This window comes from Panthera onca, chromosome C2 (assembly GCF_046562875.1).
Source record: "Panthera onca isolate mPanOnc1 chromosome C2, mPanOnc1 haplotype 2, whole genome shotgun sequence".
NCBI lineage: Eukaryota > Metazoa > Chordata > Mammalia > Carnivora > Felidae > Panthera > Panthera onca.
In genome coordinates this window covers 71264257-71283852 of record NC_138347.1, presented here as the reverse complement: position 1 = coordinate 71283852, position 19596 = coordinate 71264257, and the positions used below count along the sequence as shown (strand labels likewise).

Below are 19596 nucleotides of genomic sequence, written 5' to 3'. Positions count from 1 at the left end.
AAATCTTTGAAATTAGGAACAAGACAAAATACCTTCTATTACCACTTTTATTCAACATTATACTGGAGGTCCTAGTCAGCATTGTAAGGGAATTCAATAAGGAAGTTAGTAAATAAATAAATATCAGAAAGGCAAAAGCAAGCTTTCGGTATTCATAAAACCATGTAATTACAGATCTAGAACTATCCAAAAGAATCTACAAGGAAATTACATCAACTAAAAGAAATGTTTACCAAGAATGCCAGATACATAATCAATATATAAAAATCAATTTTATTAGTAACTAATGGTTAGAAAACAAAGTTTTAAAAATATATATCATTTATAAAATAATAAGAACCTGGGAATCAAGCAAGTAAACGATGTATAAAACCTTTGTGAGAAAAATCACAATGTCACAAGTTTCAATGACAAATTAAAGAAGGCTTTAATTAATTAGTGGAGATGTTCGTGGATTGAAGATGTTCATGGATGTTATTTCTTCCCAAATTGATGTTGGATTTGGTGCAATCTCAGTAAAAATTTCAACAAGTGCTTTCATGAAATTAAACAAGCCCATTCTAAAATTTATAAGGAGATGCAAAAGACCTAGAAAGCCAAGACATACTTGAAGAACTGCAAAGTGGTAGGAATACCTTAGCAGTTTAGGAATAGGTCACTCCGCTAGATGTCAAGAATTATTGTAAAGCTATAATAATTAAGATTGAATAATAGTGACATAAAGATGGACAAGTTGTGCAGTGGATTAGAGAGCCTGCAGACAAACCCACAGACACATGATCTATGACAAAGGTGTTATTGGCAAATAATGAGATGGAAGATGGTCTTTGCAGTAACCGTCACTGGGATAAATGGGCATCCCTGTAGCAAGAATTAAAATTGGCCTCCAACCTCACATCATACTAGAAAATAAATTCCTAGTAGATTAAATGTGATGGTCAAACTCTAAAACTTTTAGAAGAAAATATCTTTTTAAACTTAGAGTAGGGCAGGTTTTCTTTTAAAACAGTAAAAACCACCAACCATAAAGGAAAAGATTAATAAAAAATTGTACTCTGTTAAAGACCGTCATCAAAGATACCACAAAGACCATGAAACTTCAAACCACAGAGTGGGGTAAGTTATTTGCAACACATAAATTGATACCAGATTCATACTCAGAATTTATAAAGATCTCTAACAAATCAAAAGACTTTACAAGAAAAGATATCTAGATGACCAAGAACATATGAAAAGCTGTTGTACCTCATTAATAATCAAGGAAATGAAAATTTAAATCACAATGAAATGCCACAGTGTGAAAATCCTTAAAACATAATAAACATTAAAACATCTCATAACAACAAGGATTGGCAAGGATGTGAGGCCACAAGAACTCTTTCACACTGCTGGTAAATGTGTAAATTGGTACAACCACTTTGGAAAACAGTTTGTCATTCTCTTGTGAAGTTGAAGATCCATGTATCTTATTACACAGCACTTCACTCCTAGATATTTATCTAGATCAGTATGTAATTGAAATGTTCATCAGTAGTAGAATAAATAAATAAATTGTGGCATGTTCATATAGTAGAAAGCTATGAAGGACAGTGAAATGAAGGATACAATTTACATGAGTGAATCTTGATGTGGGGCCATGAGCAAATGGTCAAGAAAGAATTCTTGAGACATTCTCAGTGCAAAAAGGTGCTTTTATTATAGTGTGGGGACAGGGCCCATGGGCAGAAAGAGCTACACTTTTGCTATATGAACCTGGTGGTTATAGGCTTAGTGTTCAAGGGTCAGGGAATATGCAGGGAGTATTAGATAATAAATATCTTCTTTGAATTTCTACTTATAAAACTACTTTTGCAAGATTTCTCTGGTGCTTATCGTTCAGCTCAATATTAACTATCTGTGAGATGTACAGACAGTCATGAGATCCTTTAAGAATATAGCAACGAGCAGTATTTGATTCTTATCAAAACTGTGCAGGCTGTAGGTCAGCCTTCTTGGCTAAAGGTGATCATTTTCCTGCTTTTACCCTCATCAAATCTCAAATGTTGAATGAAGGTCACAAAAAAAAATACACATACAGTATGCTTCTCCTTTTAAAAAGTTCATAGATATGGTAGGCAGAATTACGGCCCCCTAAAAATGTTTACATCCTAACCTGTGAGTATGTTAGGTTACATGGCAAAGGGGAATTAAGGCGCTAATCAGCAGTCATTAAAATAAGATTATCCTGGATTATTGGGGGAGCAAGGAGAGATGCGCAGGATCCTTAGCATGTTATGGGATCCTTAAAAGTGGAAGGAGATGCAGAGAGGGCAGCATCAGGCCTCTACCTGACATCGCTGGCTTGAAGATGGAAGAATGGAACTATCAGCCAAGGAATGTGGATCGTCTCTAGAAGCTGGAAGAGAGAAGGAAATAGATTCTCCCCTAAAAGCTCCAGAAGGAATGCAGCCCTGCCAATACATCTTGGTTTTAGTCCACCATTGAGACTTATTTCAGACTTCTGACTTCCAGAAACATACAATAATGAACTTGTGTTGTTTTAAGCCCCTGAATTTGTTACAGCAACAATAGGAAACTAATACTAAAAATGATGAAGTGTTAAAATTGTCAAGGAAATGATTATCACTAAAATCAGTGGATCGGTTTCTCTTTTGGAGAGGGAAAGGGTTATGATTGGGAAGAGCTCCACTGGGGCTTCTAGAGTACCGGCAATATCTTATTTATTGGAAAATATGTATGTTTTATGCTGTCTTCTGCATGTATGAAGCTTAACATCATTGCTTTTATAACCAGAAAGAGTTTTAAGAATAATACATATCCATAGTTTTTTTAAACTGAACATTTTTTATTTTTTATTATTGATGTTTATTTGTTTTTGTGTGTGAGAGAGAGAGACAGAGCGTGAGCAGGAGAGAGGCAGAGAGGGAGACACAGAATCCAAAGCAGGCTTTAGGCTCTGAGCTGTCAGCACAGAGCCTGACATGGGGTTCGAACTCACGAACTATGAGATCATGACCTGAGCCGAAGTCAGACACTTGACCTACTGAGCCACCCAGGTGCCCCCTGAAGGTTGTTTTTTGAAGTCATTTTAAAACACATTTCTTTGACTAGAAAATTATTTCTTTCTTGAGAGAGTATGACAAAAAATATTTTTTATAAACCATTAGTACTTTGCAATATTTTCCATAATATGATCAATGACCTAAACGACTCTTTCGTGAATTTACTCAGTTAACATAAGGAAGAAGCTACTTATCTTCCCAAATTGAAATAAAAATACAGTTTAAGTGGAAGACCTTATAAGAATCCTTAATTCAAGGGCTCCTAGGTGGCTCAGTCGGTGGGCTGAGCAGGCGGCTGTGTAGCTTTAAATTTGCTAAATATTAAAAAAATTATTGAGATGCATCTAAGCCTAGTATATATCTTGCTGTTATTTTTTTCCCCTCCCTAGTTTCGGGACAAAAAAAAAAAAAGAAGTGGTTTGTTTCATTTTCCTGGATTTTAAGTAATTTAACTCTGTAATACACATATTAGGCAAACTGACTTTCAGTAGTCCCTGCTTTGTTGCCTGGAATTGTCCTTTTAGAGGGTTAAATTTAAATAAAATTTAAATGAGATTAATTTCTTTCATTTCTTCGACTTCTTTTAAAAGTTTATTTATTTAACTAATTTCTACACCCAACATGGGGCTTGAACTCACGACCCCAAGATCAAGAGCCACATGCTCTTCCCACTGAGCCAGCCAGGTACCTCTCTTTTCTTCAACTTTTAAAATTATACTAATAAAATTTAAACAGGAATTGATAAAAAATAATTCTTGTTGCATTTAGTAAGAAAGAGGTTGTTTACGGTGTGATTCTGTAGGAAATTTTTAGTCTTAAGTTAACCGAGTCTTTGACTTTCTCCTAATGAATACAATATGGCGAGGCATTTTGGCAAGATGGTGATCTGTTTCCCAACTTCAGAGTAAGCAGCTCTGAGGCTTGCAGGCTGGTGTGGCCTGGAGGGAATATGTAAGTTTGGGGAACATACTGTGACCGAAAGGAGGCAAAAGCCTATGGAGCAACTATCACAATTTTTGAGTTTTCAGTAAGAGTTGTGCCTCTGAGTGGAAGCTTCCCGTGCATTGTAGAGATTGCTTCCTCAGTCTTTGTGTTAACTGCCATTCAGGGTACTCAGGCAGCTTGACCTGAGCTCCAAGGATGAGGCAAGCCATGAATTAGCAAAGGAAAGTAATTCACTTGAAGGAACTTAAGCAGCCAGAGGTAGGATGAACAAGGATTTCATCAAGAACAAGTGACTTCAGTGAAATAGAACAGAAATAGAAATTGGAAGTGATAGATGACAGATTTAATAGACAAAACAAGATAAATTATCCTAGATTTTCAGGAGAAACAAAGTGACTTGCTTCTAGTCATAGCATAAAAGAAAATGAAGAAAAGGGGGGAGCTTTTTTATGTATTAATTTGTGGAAAGGATGATTATTGTTGAGACTTAAATTCCTGGTCTGGAACATTAAGCAGAAGAGTATACCAAAACAGAAAAATAAATAAGTAAGAAAGTAGGTAGGTAAGTAAATAAAAAAGAGAGAGAGAAAGAGAAAGAGCAAATGGAGGAGATGCAACAACTAAATGTATAATAGGAGAGCATTTCTCTGATTTGAAGAAAGGTTGAGTTCCAGACCAGAGTGTTGAAGATGATGGGGGCACAAAAAAAACCAAGCTGTTTACAATGAAAAATCATCAAGATATGTGCCAGACTATGCAAGGGGACACTGGAAACTCAGAAGATAGTAAAATAACATCTACAGATTTCTGAGAAAGGAACTGTGCCTATACCTAGCCAAGTATTATTCACATGTTTATGGTGAAAGCAAGATACTTGTGGATATGCAGGAACTCAGGTCCTCCATTTAGGAAAAGCTTTTAGTAAAGGATTCTCACCAAATAATTGCAAACAGAGACTTTAAGATTGGGCAGAAGAAGAGAAAAACAGTGGTAAGCAAATGAATCTCACAGTATATTTAACGAAATCTAAATGATAATGATAGAGTGACTGTATTTCAGCACATTCCTTTGTCTTCAGCACTTCCTGAAAGTTTGCAAACGCTTGATTAGACGCAGGTTCTGTCCTTCTGGCAAGACCACAAATGATGTTCTCTTCTTCTACAGGGAGGCATACAACTTCTGATTGTCATTGTTTTTAATTTTTTTTTTAATGTTTATTTTAGAGACAGAGTGTGAGTGGAGGGAGGGGCAGAGAGAGAGAGAGACACACAGAATCTGAAACAGGCTTCAGGCTCTGAGCTGTCAGCACAGAGCTCGAGGGGGGGCTTGAACGCTCTGAATGCAAGATCTTGACCTGAGCTGAAGTCAGATACTTCAACTGACTGAGCAACCCAGGCGCCCCTTGTAAAGATAGCCGTTAATACACAATTCTAAACTTTTGTTTTGTTTTTGTTTTTGTTTTTGAAAGAGAAGGAGAGGGAGGGCCAGAGAGAATCTCAAGCAGGCTCCACACTGTCAACAAAGAGCCGGACATGGGGACTTGATCCCACAAACTGTGAGGTCATGACCCTAGCCGAAATTAAGAGTTGGGCACTTAACCAACTGATCCACCCAGGTGCCCCAATACCCAATTCTAGATTGTATCATTACTTTTCATTTATAGCTAGAACACTTACACAAAGGTGCCTCTCTTCATCTGTTTGGTTTACTCAGTGGTACAGTTCGTATAGGGAAGGCGAGATAAATGTTTGATTTTTTCCCCTTAATCAGTTTACAAGATAATGAATTGGTTCTCTATTATCTTTTGGTGTGGGAGGTGGGAGAGAGATATCATTATAAACTAGTATTATTCAATATATGTGATAGATTTGAGTCCTTTGCAAGTATTATCCTTATTGAAGCTCAAATTGTCTCATCTTTGGCCAGTTGGAGCAAAAAATGGTTCCTGAATCCTTTTGACATGACCCTGATAATCTTTGTAAAGAAAAGGGCAGTATTTTTTGTTCAGTTTTGCTTTGCTTTTCCAAAAACCTCAGAATGTTTCTGTGCTTTTGAGAAGGTGGATTTTAGGGATCCATTGTTTCCTAGGATATTTGATACTTAGTATGATCTTTGGTGTAACTGTAGGCAGATGTGCCTCAGAATTTGTGTTACTTGCAAAAAATAATGGTTTTATTTTTTTCAGTATATGTGGAGATTCAAAAAGAATCAGTATTTCCCGGCAAAAAGATGTAGAGGCATATATTAAAATGTTTTTTTCAATAGATTAATAAGTATATGAATGTTTACTCTGGACAAGTCTCTACAGTGGGAACTCTTGGGAATTCAAACAATCATGAAACCTGCTTATTTACCTAACATTTCAATAAAATAAGTTCCATGTAAAATAATATACATTATTTTTCTTTCAGATCTGTCACGAAATCGCCTCTCAGAAATTCCCATAGAAGCATGTCATTTCGTTTCTCTTGAGAATCTCAACTTATACCAAAATTGTATTCGGTATATACCAGAAGCAATTCTAAACCTACAAGCTCTAACATTCTTAAATATTAGGTAAGGATGTTGTTTTTGTTGTTGTTGTTTCTTCTTCTTTTTCTTCTCCTCTTCCTCTTCTTCCTCCTCCTCCTCCTCCTTTTTTCTTCTTCTTTTTTGATTTTTGGTTTCATGTGGTCTTTTTAGTTCTCTCTTGGCTTTCACTAAAATTTACATTATCTGTTCATATCTGCAGTATCAATACATGTTCCTAGGCTGAATTAACAATATTTCCTATGTCCTCCTTGTTTCTCCCTTTGTCTTTAGCTTTGTAACTATAAATGTCATTAGTCTGATAAGATTGCAACAGTCTTATGACTGTGGTTCTCCAGTTAGATTTTCAAATAAGCTTTATCAAATGAGGATAGTAGATCTGAAAGTACTTTCATTCTTGTGATTATTTATTTTTGTATACTGAGTTCTGAATGTGTAAATGCATTTATTTGACTCATTTCCATTTTTTTATATCTTAGAAGACTTTTTTTTTCATTATAAAAGTTATAAATGTTCATTGGAGAAAATGAGCAAATGTAGAGAGGTATAAAAGATATTCATCAAAATGTTGTATCTGAGTTTTTTAATTATAGGTGATATTTTCCTTTTTCTCCAGGCTTTTAGTCAAATTTTTAAGTGAGTTTTTCCCCTTGTCATGAAATACTCAGGAAATATTTTTATATGTAAACATTTTATTGTATTGTTTATATACTTCTAAAACTCGTTTTCCCTCTTGGATATTTAGTTTATTTCAGTTTTTTGCCATGCTAAAAGTAGTATTAACAGAGGCTCTGATATGTAAATGTTTATTTTTCTCTTTCCTTAAGATAAATGTCTAGAAATAGAATTATTTAAAGTTTTAAAGGCTGATGATCTATGCTAGTAAAATCAGCAAAAGATTTTGAAAATGGGGCCAATTGACCCTAGAGAGTAAAAAGTTAAATCTATAAAAGTAATATTTTAACTTACTTTTATCCTAATGATAGATGTGTACTTTTAGCTCTGATTTGCATATTTTTATATAAATAAAAGATTTCTATACGTCAGCTGACATATATTTGAAATCATAATCTGTCACTATAGAACTATATTTGAATCATTTATGTACATTTGATTATAATGTATGTAATGATGAGAGAAGTAGATTGATTACAACTACTTTTATGTTTATAACCCTTTTTTAGAAGGAAGGGGAGAGGATGATAGTCATCTATCCTTTTTTTTAATGTTTATTTAATATTTATTTAATATTTGAGAGAGACAGAGACAGAGCATGAGCAGGGGAGGGGCAGAGAGAGAGGGAGACACAGAATCTGAAGCAGGCCCCAGGCTCTGAGCTGTCAGCACAGCTGACGGGGCTCGAACTCAAGAACTGTGAGATCATGACCTGAGCCGAAGTCGGACGCTTAACCGACTGAGCCACCCAGGTGCCACTACCTTATTTTTTTTTTAATGTTTGTTTATTTATTTTGAGAGGTGGGGGAGTGGGGGGAGTGAATCCCAAGCAGGCTCCATACTCAGTGCAGAGCCTGATGTGGAGCTTGATCTCACCAACCATAAGATCATGATCTGATCCAAAATCAAGGGTCAGACACTTAACTGACTGAGCCACCCAGGTGCCCCTACCGTATTTTTAAATTACTTTATCTTACATAAAATTAACTTGAATAAAGTAATAATATGTGTATATGTAGCACATCATTATAGAAAGGAGTTTTATGGTACAGGGCCCTGTAGGATAGGTAGATAAGGATTAAAATCCTCAATTTACAGATGAGGAATCTATAAAAAGCAGGTAAGTTAAATATCATGCCTAAAACCACAAAGCTGGTAAGTGAGGAAATGGAGGCTAGAACCCAAATCTAATACCCTGTTTGCTCCTTCCATGACTTAATGTTTGTCACTTTACTGAGTATAGGTTGGGAAAGATGAAAATTTTTTTCTTGAATGGTGGGTTCTAATTATTTTCTTTTTCTACTTACCCATTTAGTCGGAACCAGCTGTCAACATTGCCAGTACATTTGTGTAATTTACCATTGAAAGTCTTAATTGCTAGTAATAACAAATTGGTGTCACTTCCAGAAGAAATTGGACATCTCAGACATTTAACAGAACTTGTAAGTTAATATTTTACTTTTTTATTGCTCCACATGTAGGTGTATCCATAGTCATACCATTTTCTGTTTTGTAGTAAGGAAAGATTCAAAATTAAGGTGTCTTTTTGAGTTTTTCCAGGTATCAATAGTGAAGTTTTGCTGGCTGATCAGTACTGAAATACTTCAGCACAGAGTTAAGCAAGAACTGAAAGTACAAGTCTAATAGGCCCACGGGGAATGGGACAAAGTCATCAGATTAAACTCTAACCAATATTAAGTGATTTCTATGCTAATAAGCTTTTGAGATATGAGTTAATAATGCATTTAGATTTTTCACATTAAATCTCAATAGCGTCAGTGTTCTGATTTGGGGTGAGCCCCTCTCGGGGACTGGGCACCGCAAAGATCAGGCTTATTTTTTTTGGCCTTACATGCTATCTCTAGCACCTAGCTCCCTCTCTAAAGTAAGCTATTCTTTACTGCCTTCTGTTTTCTAAGAAGCTTAATTTTGATGAACCACTCCTTGTTACTCTTTAGTACTTATGTCCTGGGCATGGCAATGAGACTTTTCCCATTTAATCACCATAGTAACATTATGAATTAGGTATAATACTTATCGTCATATTACAGCTGAAGAAACTAGCACTTAGATAGGTTAAGTAATTTGCCCAAGGTTCCATAACTGAGGTAGAATTTTAAACCAATCTACCTTAACTCCAGAGCCCACGTTTCATATTTCTGAAATGGTCCAATACAGTTATGTCCATTGAGATTTGGGAGGATCATCCCATGTAGGTTTATTAACAAAGATAGACATCATGAACAAAAAAATACATGTACAATTTAACTGGACCACACAGTAGCTCTCTCTTTTTTTCAGGTGGATTATGAATGTAAACAGTCACATGTAAAAATTCACAAATATGTTAAATCTGGAGTCTAGATACTAGACTACTATTTATTTACAGGCAGTTAGATCTAGGAAATAAAGTCAAAAATGTATGTTTGTTTATTCAGAACCTGGTTATTTTTTTTATTTTATTAAAATAATTTTTTTTAATGAGCTCTTGATTCCCACTCAGTGGAACCTGTTCTTACAACATCTATTGCTTCTTTCTTTTATTTCCCCCTTTTATTTAAGTTTATTTTATTTTATTTTTTTAGTAATCTCTACACCCAATGTGGGGCTTGAACTTATGACCCTGAGATCAAGAGTCTCATGCTCCTCTGACTGAACCAGCCAGGCGCCCCTGTTTCCCTTCATTTTTAAGTGAGAGTAAACCTCTATCTTTCAAGATACACATTTTCCAAGAGAAATATTATAAATTACTGTTGTCTTCTGGCTCGGCTCAATTTTCCCTATCCTTTCAACCTCTTTCCTTTTAACTTTGCTGCTCAGAGCATTGGAACAAAAAATACAGCTACTGATTCTACTTCAGTCATTAATTGGTAAGAAAAGTAAAAATAATATTATTTTCTCTAAGAATATTATGGGAAAATTTTAAAATAATGTTTGAAGTTTTTGGCAAGTGGTCTTTTCTAATAGTTAAGTCTATTAATATTTTCTTTTTACTCATATACTAGAGGAGTTTTAAGTGTTAATATGGCATCTTGGAGCTTTTATTAACCTAGACAACTTCCTACTGTTCCCCATGGATTTGTACATTTTCGTGGCTTGTCTCAGAGTTATGGAATTCTGAATTTGTCAGTCTTGGAATCTGTAGTCAGCCTCTTTTCAGAATCTGTTATCAAACTGTTGACCAAGATACCGGAAGGCTTACATAATACATGTCTTGGTACCAACTTGATCAAATGCCAATAGGGCAGTATCTATTTTTTCCGTAGCCTATGAGTTATGTGTCCTTTACTATTTTCCCCTCACTTTCAGTTTCATAAAGAATGATTTGAGTCATCTTCAGTGCATTTTTATATTCTTGAGCAGGTGAACTGGTATTTTGAAAGTAGGATTTCCTTTCAATTAATTTTATCATTATAATTTTTATCATTGTTTTGCTTTTTTCTTCCAGTCTCATTAAAATACATATAAAATAAAATATTGGGGTGCCTGGGTGGCTCAGTCGGTTGAGCGTCTGACTTCAGCTCAGGTCATGATCTCATGGTTCGTGAGTTTGAGCCCCACATCGGGCTCTGTGGTGATGGCTCAGATCCTGGAGGCTGCTTCAGATTCTGTGTCTCCCTCTCTCTCTGCCCCTCCCCAGCTTGCGCTCTGTCTCTGTCTGTCTCTCAAAAATAAATAAATGTAAAAAAAAATTGTTTTTAATAAAATATTGTCCTAAATAGATGTTTTTATACTTTTTTCTAATTTACTTTTTCACTAGAATTTTCATTTGATCTGATACTAAGCTTCCTGTCCACATCTTAAGTCATGTAATTTTTGTTCTCATAAAATTAATGTAGATTCATCTAATATCTATAAAATCAGGAGCCTATAAGTTTTTAAAACTAAATGCTAGTACAAACTATGGATTTATTCTTGGACATAGAATCATAATTTTTTTCGCAGTTAAGACAGACCATAGGTATTATCTTTATCTAACCTCATTTTACAGATGGTTTAAAGCAGACAAATTAGTAATATTAGAAAAATTCTTTATATCTTTTTGAAATAGGATGTGAGCTGCAATGAAATTCAAACAATACCTTCCCAAGTTGGTAATTTGGAGGCCCTAAGAGACCTTAACGTCAGAAGAAATCACTTATTACGTTTGCCTGAAGGTAAGAAATGGTGAAATAGTTGTTTTATTTTTACTTATTTATTTTTAAAGATTTTGTTTTTAAGTAATCTCTACATCCAACATGGGGCTCGAACTCACAACTCCGAGATCAAGAGTTGCATGCTCTACTGACTGAGCCAGCCAGGTGTCCCGAAATAATTGTTTTATTGTTATTTGTCTTTTTATATTAAAGATCTCTCAGAACTGATAAGTACAAGACAAAAATATGTAAGAGTTACAGCAGGGGCACCTGGGTGGCTCAGTTAAGCATCTGACTCTTGATTTCAGCTCAGCTTATCATCTCACAGTTCATGAGTTTGAGCCCCCTGTCCGGCTCTGTGCTGACAGCATGGAACCTGCTTGGGAATTCTTTGCCTCCCTCACTCTCTGCCCCTCCCCCACTCATGCACATTTTTATCTCTCAAAGCTAAATAAATAAACATTTGGGATAGATAGATAGATAGATAGATAACATCTAGCCAGTATTCAAGATATAATGATTTAATTATTACATGTTTCATTGTGGATTTTAAGTTTATTTATTTTTAGAGAGAGAGAGAACAAGCATGTGCAGGGGAGGGGCAGAGAGCAAGGGAGAGAGAGAATCCACCGCAGACTCCACACTAGCAGCACAGACCCTGATATGGTGCTCGAACTCACAAACATGAGATCATGACCTGAGCCGAAATCAAGAGTCAGTTGCTTAACTGACTAAGCCACCCAGTCTAACTTTTAAAAGTTAGATTCTTCAGGGGTGCGCAGGTGGCTCAGTTGGTTAAGCAGCTGATTCTTGGTTTTGGTTCAGGTCACCATCTTGTGGTTTGTGGGTTTGAGCCTCGAGTTAGGCTCTGCACTGATAGTGCAGAACCTGCTTGGGATTCTCTCTCTCTCTGTTCCTCCCCTGCTTGTGCATGCTCTGTCTCTCAAAAATAAACAAACATTAGAAAATAAAAATTAAAAAAATAAAAGATTCTGCAGTGAAAAATTCTAATAACTATAAACCAGTGATTGTATTTTTAGATCTAGTCAGAATTAAGTAGCAACTCAGGGTAAGTTCCCTGGAAGTTTCAGTAAGCATAACTACTTGAGAGAAATATATCATGTTTCTGATAATGAGATATTTTAGCATAATGAAAAACATTCCTACATTTTGCACTGACTTCAAATGGACTTGACTTGAACTTAATTACTTTATCCTTCCCTGGAAACATTCAGGTAGGGACTAATGAACATTTGGAGGTGATGTGTAGAGTGAATAATGAATGGAGTGAAAGACTGCACTGGGAGGCTGGTTATCTTAGGCTCACTGTAAGCTCTGGTATATGTATTTGAGTGATAAAAATGATTGTACAAATTAGGTATAATTTATAAGCCTTCAAAATATGAATTCACGAAAGAAAAAGCTTTATAAAAGGAAATGAAAATGGGGAGAACTATTATTTTATTAGATCAGAGTATATATTTCTTTAATTTTATTATGGACAATTTCATATATAAATGAGAGCAGTGATTCATCCAACTACAGTAGTTATCAGCTCATGGCAACTCTTGTGTCATCTGTACTCCCATCCACTTTCCCTTAACTCTATCCTTTAGAAGGTATTTTCGTGACATTGGTGCTCTAGGTTCTGCTTTAAAACATGACTTACAGTGTATAGTAAATATTGAATTGACTAATGATGCTTTTGCTTCATTCTAGAATCCAAATGTTAACACCAATATGACCCAATATGATTTTTAGCTCTAACATACTAGTGTAGCTTTGACATTATGGATGTCAAAATGTCTCAGAAAGTGATTTTTCAGTCTACTTTTACAACGTTTTTTTTTTTTTTTTTTTTTTTTTATTTTTGGGACAGAGAGAGACAGAGCATGAACGGGGGAGGGGCAGAGAGAGAGGGAGACACAGAATTGGAAGCAGGCTCCAGGCTCTGAGCCGTCAGCCCAGAGCCCGACGCGGGGCTCGAACTCGCGGACTGCGAGATCGTGACCTGGCTGAAGTCGGACGCTTAACCGACTGCGCCACCCAGGCGCCCCTTCAGTCTACTTTTATACACCCTACTGTAATCACACTAGCCAAAATCCTGCTTAACTTTCCTCTCAGTCGCTTTAGCCTGGTAAACTTTTCACCTTTTATTTTCAGAGCCTTCCTCATTTCCTCTTGGGCCTGCTTTCTACCCTCTCAGGAATGTGAATGAAGGCCCCCAGCAGAGCTGAACAAAATCATGGCACAGACCTTACAACCCCAAATTTCAATCCAAGATTACCCTTCTACTCAGCAGAGTAGTAGTAGGTAGTATGTAGTGGGACTCATCTACTATGTTGATCTTTAAAAGCTTACTAACGCAATAATACTGACTTCATATAAGATCATTTAATGAAAACATTGGGATTTTAGTGAAAATGAAAATTTGGGGTTTTAGATGACAATTGCGGTCTAGTAGTTTTATCATCTAATTTATTTCTCTATCTGATTTTGAAGGTGTATTCCCAAGAAAATGGTGAGTCACACAAATAATTTTAAATGGTTTTATATTAGCTTATCTTATAATTTCAGCATATTCAGCTAAACTGAGATGGCAGGAAAGCTTTATTTCAGTAGCTATACAAGTTAGTGTGGAAGTTCATTGTAAGTGGTGGTCTCTGACATTTTACAGTTTGGTAGATATTAGTGTCTTTAGTTGTATTGCCATTTTGATTTTAAATTTTAATTGTTATAAAATAATATATCATTCAGAAAGTCAAATAATATTCAAAAAGTTTAGGGGCACCTGGATGGCTCAGTCAGTTAAGCATCCAACTTGGCTCAGGTAATGATCTCACGGTTCATGAGTTCAAGCCCCACATTGGGCTTTGTGCTGACAGCTTGGAGCCTGGCTCCTGCTTTGGATTCTGTGTTTCCCCTTCTCTCTGCTCCTCTTCTGCTCATGCCCTGTCTCTGTCTCTCTCTCTTAAAAATAAACAAACATTAAAAAAATAATAATAAATTCCATTTAATTAACATACAGTGTAAGATTAGTTTCAGGTGTACAAATATAGTGATTCAACACTTCCATATAACACCAATACTAAATACTAACCCAAATACTAAAAAACAGTTGGGCTCTGTGCTGACAGCTCAGAGCCTGAAGCCTGCTTCGGATTCTCTGTCTCCCTCTCTCTCTGTTCCTCCCCTGCTCATGCTCTGTCTCTGTCTCTCTCTCTCTCCTTCAAAAATAAATAAAAACATTAAAAAAAAAATTTAAACAAATACCAAAAAAAAAAAAAGTTTAAAATCAATAATAGCATTCCTCTGGCTCAGCTATCCCCCTCCTCAGCTTTAATGTTTAAAAGCATCTGCCTTCTCTGCCTTTGACTCTTTCCACTGGCATTTTTTGACATATTTCTAAATGATGTGCCTTTAAGAGCTTTGCTCGATTTATACATTTTGACATTTAATGTGAGCTTCCCATTGTGGTAGATGAGGATTTAACTTCCTTACACACTTATCACCCATCATCCAAAAACTCTCACCTCCCTCCTACTGTCTTCCCAGTATAGTTTTATCACAACTTCTGATCAAAGCATTATTATTTACATTATTATAACTATATGAATATTGGTCCCTGCCAATTCAGTTGATGTACTGATTTCATTTTTTAAAAAAATTGTTTAATGTTTGTTTATTTTTGAGAGAGACAGAGAGACAGAGCACAAGTGGGGGAGGGGCAGAGAGAGAGGGAGATACAGACTCTGAAGCAGGCTCCAGGGTCTGAGCTGTCAGCACAGAGCCCAACACGGGGCTAGAACTCACAAACGGCGAGATCATGACCTGAGCCGAAGTTGGACGCTTAACTGACTGAGCCACCCAGGCACCCTGATTTCATTTATTTTTTTTTTATTGTTGTTGTTTTTCTGGAGTTAATAATTTTTTTTATTTGCTTAGTTTTTTTATGTACCTATGGCTGATTCCTTCCTCTTTTTCTAGCAGAGAGAGAGAGAGAGAGAGAGAGACCATAATTACATAATTTTTATTACACTACATTGTTATAAGTATTCTATTATTAATTATTCTTGTTCCTTTCTTCTGCCTAATTTATAAATTAATCTTTATCATGTATACATATACAGGTATGTATCATGGTATATATAGGGAAAATCATGGTATATATAGGGTTTGGTACTAACTGTGGTTTCAGCATCCACTGGGGATCTTGGAACATATCCCCCATGGATAAGGAAGGGAGATTACTCAGATACGAGGGCTGGGGATGGGTTGGGGTTGGGTAGGAAAGCGCTGAGGTCTCATCATTGTGTAAGACTTTCTCTTAAAGCCTTCATTTTCAACGAGCACCTCATCATCCTGACTTTCCATTGTGCCTAAACTTCCTGAGTTCAAAGCCTTTTGATTCAGTTTCACTAGAGAATAAGTTGTTGACTTCTGTGGTGATTGGAAAGAAGTAGTGCCCTAGCTACATGAGTTGAGGTTGGGGACTTAGGTACTTGTTTTTTGTACAGATTATCATCTAATTCCTTGGTTATGCCTGTGTTTCTGTGGTATCAGCCTCTGGTTCTTTAGTTCTGTGAGTGGTCACATAGCTTGCTTTTTATTAGTATTCCCATCTGTAAGTAACTAGATTTCATTTTATAGTATCAGTTCATTGTTAAGAAAGAATGGAGATAAATACATTAAATTCACTGTATTTAATTAGAAGCTCCCATAAAACTTGCCTAGTTTTGGGGTGCCTGGGTGGCTCAGTCGGTTAGGCATCTGACTTCAACTCGGGTCAAGGTCTCACAGTTCGTGGGTTCAAGCCCCACATCAGGCTCTGTGCTGACAGCTCGTAGCCTGGAATCTGCTTCGGATTCTGTGTCTTCCTCTCTCTGCCCCTCCCCCACTCTCACTCTATCTCTCTCTGTCTCTCAAAAATGAATAAATGTTAAAAATTTTTTTAAAAACTTGCCTAGTTTTGAAATATTATTAATTGTTTATTCCCATCTTATCACCCGGCAGAGCTGGCAGAGTTGCCTTTGATACGGTTCGACTTCTCCTGCAATAAAATTACAACAATCCCCGTTTGTTATCGGAACCTCAGGCACCTACAGATGATCACCCTAGATAACAATCCACTACAGTCTCCTCCCGCACAGGTAAACTATAGTGGATTTGAAGGATGTTGTGAACTTTTTTGACAAAGGGTGAACTTAAAACTTGAAGTTCTATGCATTTATCTTTTTTGTTGGAAATGAAGTTCTTTTAAAGTAAATTCACACACATAAGCATTCTTTAGAAGTCTTGAATAAATGGGATGGAGGACAGGTAATGTTTCCAGAATGTTTTTTCCTTTCATTGAATTGACTTTTTTTTTTTAAGTTGAAGTGTTTTTCCTTGAAGTTTTTCTAATAAAATTTGAGTTAATTTCTTTCTAGTAAAACTTGAATGTAGCCAATGTAAATGCTAGACACAAATAAAAATATTTGGCTTTCAGAACTAAGGATTATCAGTACATTTCTTTTAACCATCATTTTTGTACCTTTTTATTTTCTAAAATCTTTAAGTTCCTCATTTAATCAATTTGGTCATTTGTTTATCAGTGACTGATAATGAAACTAATAATAAAGTAATTATAAGGTAGTTTCATACATAGATTCCAGACATCCTATAATCTGAACAACTTTACCAATGTGTATTTTTCACTATAGAGTTTGTACTCTACAGTTGATTCGTGGTCTTGTTCAAACCTCTGAATGGCAACTCCAAAGCTTTATGAGTAAACTTCATAACTGTAGAAGGATCTCATAATCCTAAAGAATTTATATTTTTACTTGTCAACAGAAATACAACTTTAATATTTAATCATTTCCTGCTTTTCTCTCTTACAGAAAGTAGGATTCAAAGCATAATTGTATATGATTGCTGGATTTCTAAAAGCAAAAGTTGCCAGTATAATCCATGGAGAGCAATGCTTTAAATTCCTGACTGTGCCTAACTAACCAGTGTGATAAGTTTACTTGGTATTCTATCAGTATTTATAATAAGTTATTTATTTTATATGTTACTGAAACTTATTCATGACTAGAAACTAAAAATGTGTGTGTGTGTGTGTGTATATATATATCATGTAAACACATAAAATAACAAATAATATGTTATGTAGTGTTAGATTTTTAATATCACTATATATGGTTGCTAGAAATACCTTCTATTTCTAATATACTTTAAATAAAAAGATGATTATGATTTTTAGAAAGGGATACATATATTTCAGATGAGTAATAATTTGGTTGCATTTATGTTATTTTTTTTAGATATGTATAAAAGGCAAAGTCCACATATTTAAGTACCTGAACATACAGGCTTGTAAGATTGCTCCAGATCTGCCAGATTATGATAGGAGACCCTTGGGTTTTGGCTCCTGGTGAGTATGTTCTATTTCTTTATTTAACATGTTCCATCTCACAGGGAATCAAACTGGACCGTAAGTCTGCCTGAATGCTTAACTAAAAGGAAATAATCTATTTTGACACTTTTTCTCAGAATACTTGTATTAAGTAAACAGTTGATTACACAGATCTGACAAAGTGTAGTTCTAAGTCAGGGTTTCTCCATCTCAGTATTGTTGATATTTTGGGCAAGATAATTCTTTGTTGTGAGAAGCTGTCCTATAATTCAGAAGATGTTTATCAGTGTTCCTGGCTTCTGTAGCACCCTCCCAAAGTGAGAAACAAAAATATCTCCAGACATTGCCAAATATCCCCTGCACGGGTTCCCAGTTGAAAACCAGTGATCTGAGTGACTGGAATGCTGACCTTGGCTCTGCTGTTAACTAGCTCTATGACTTAAAGCAAGTCATTCAGACTTTTGGGGCTTCATTTTTTTCAATAGGGAATGAAGAGTTTGGATTTGATGACCATTAATAATACTTTCAGGATCTTTTAGTCTGAATCCTTTGGCTACATAACACCTGATTTAGAAAGTTATCTCCTTGGCATTCTCAGCCATCTGGAACAATCTTAAGTAGCAGGAATTAAATTCAAAAAGCCTTTAAACAGGCAAAATGGATGTCTCCATCAAGGCCTTATTCAAAAGAGATCCCCTCCAGCTTTCTCTTAGAACCTGTCGTGTTTTACATAAAAGCACAGTCCTGATGAGCTTGCTTCTCATATCCTTGTCTAAAACAGATTAACAAATTTCTGTTTGGGTAGAGTTTGTAAAAGCAGGCATATTAAAAGTACAAAAAGTAATTTGAAGGAAAAAATTAAACTTAAAAAGCGACACATGTTAAACAAAAGATTCAAGTTAATGGTTAACTCTAAGAGGAAGGAAGATTTGGTATGAAAGAGGCATCAAGGGGCTTTAAAGGTATTAATGTTCCATCCTGTTTTAAAAGTTATGTCTGTTATATTCTTTTTTTAATCAGTATGATACACTGCATAATTTTAATAAGATACTTAAAAGCAAGACACACTAAAAACATAGCAACTTGACACCAGTAGGCATCTATGCAAAGAACCCTCCATATTTCAGTGATATTTTGTAATTACTATGTTATAGCACAATACAGTAATTGATGCTCATAAAGAAAATGCTAAAATATATTAGACATGTCATTTCCAGTAAAGGGATATAGGCATTACAGTTTAAATTTTTTTTCATCAGAAATTATTGGAATTAAATATTTAAGTGTTGTGTAAAGGAGTAATCTCAAGCTATCTGAAAATACAGAACCTGATTTCTTAAGTAAATTAAGTATTACTCCAAAGGGACTTGATCCCTTTTGCCACAGATGGTGTCTTTCTTCTTTACCACTGTATCCCTAGTTCACCTGAGTGTTTGGCACAGACAGTAGACACTCAGCAAATATTCGTTGAAGGAATTAATAGTCCGTTTGGTCACACAGATGTTATTTCCCTCCTAACCTACCTCTGCTTAAAGTCATCAAAAACAACTTTATGGTGACATTCTGGGTTTTTTTTGTTTTTTTTTTTGCTTTGGCTATTAGAGACACTGTGAAGGATATTTAAAATACTAGCTCTAATCTGGTTGTTTAAGCATACAGCAATACAAGTTTTAGTATACTTATTCAAACACACAGGTGAAATTAACCAATATCATATATACCCAGGAAAGATTTCCACAAGAATATCTTAGTTCTAACACTTTTAACTCTAAGAAGACTAAAAGCAGGTATGTGATGTCAAGGAAGACAGAAAAGGTTTTGACAGATGGTAGGGATTAGGTCTGGCATA

At 35.5% G+C, this 19596-nt stretch overlaps 1 protein-coding gene across 9 annotated transcripts in view; it reads left to right on the top strand.

The window, feature by feature from the left end:
• LRCH3 (leucine rich repeats and calponin homology domain containing 3) overlaps positions 1-19596 on the top strand; it is a 120753-nt gene that overhangs the window by 44368 nt on the left and 56789 nt on the right. For all 9 annotated transcript variants that reach the window (XM_060639704.1, XM_060639702.1, XM_060639699.3 and 6 more), the window contains exons 2-6: positions 6419-6563; positions 8527-8653; positions 11263-11368; positions 16361-16497; positions 17656-17765. In XM_060639704.1, coding sequence (XP_060495687.1) covers positions 6419-6563; positions 8527-8653; positions 11263-11368; positions 16361-16497; positions 17656-17765 — 625 coding nt within the window. The remainder of the gene's footprint in view (positions 1-6418; positions 6564-8526; positions 8654-11262; positions 11369-16360; positions 16498-17655; positions 17766-19596) is intronic.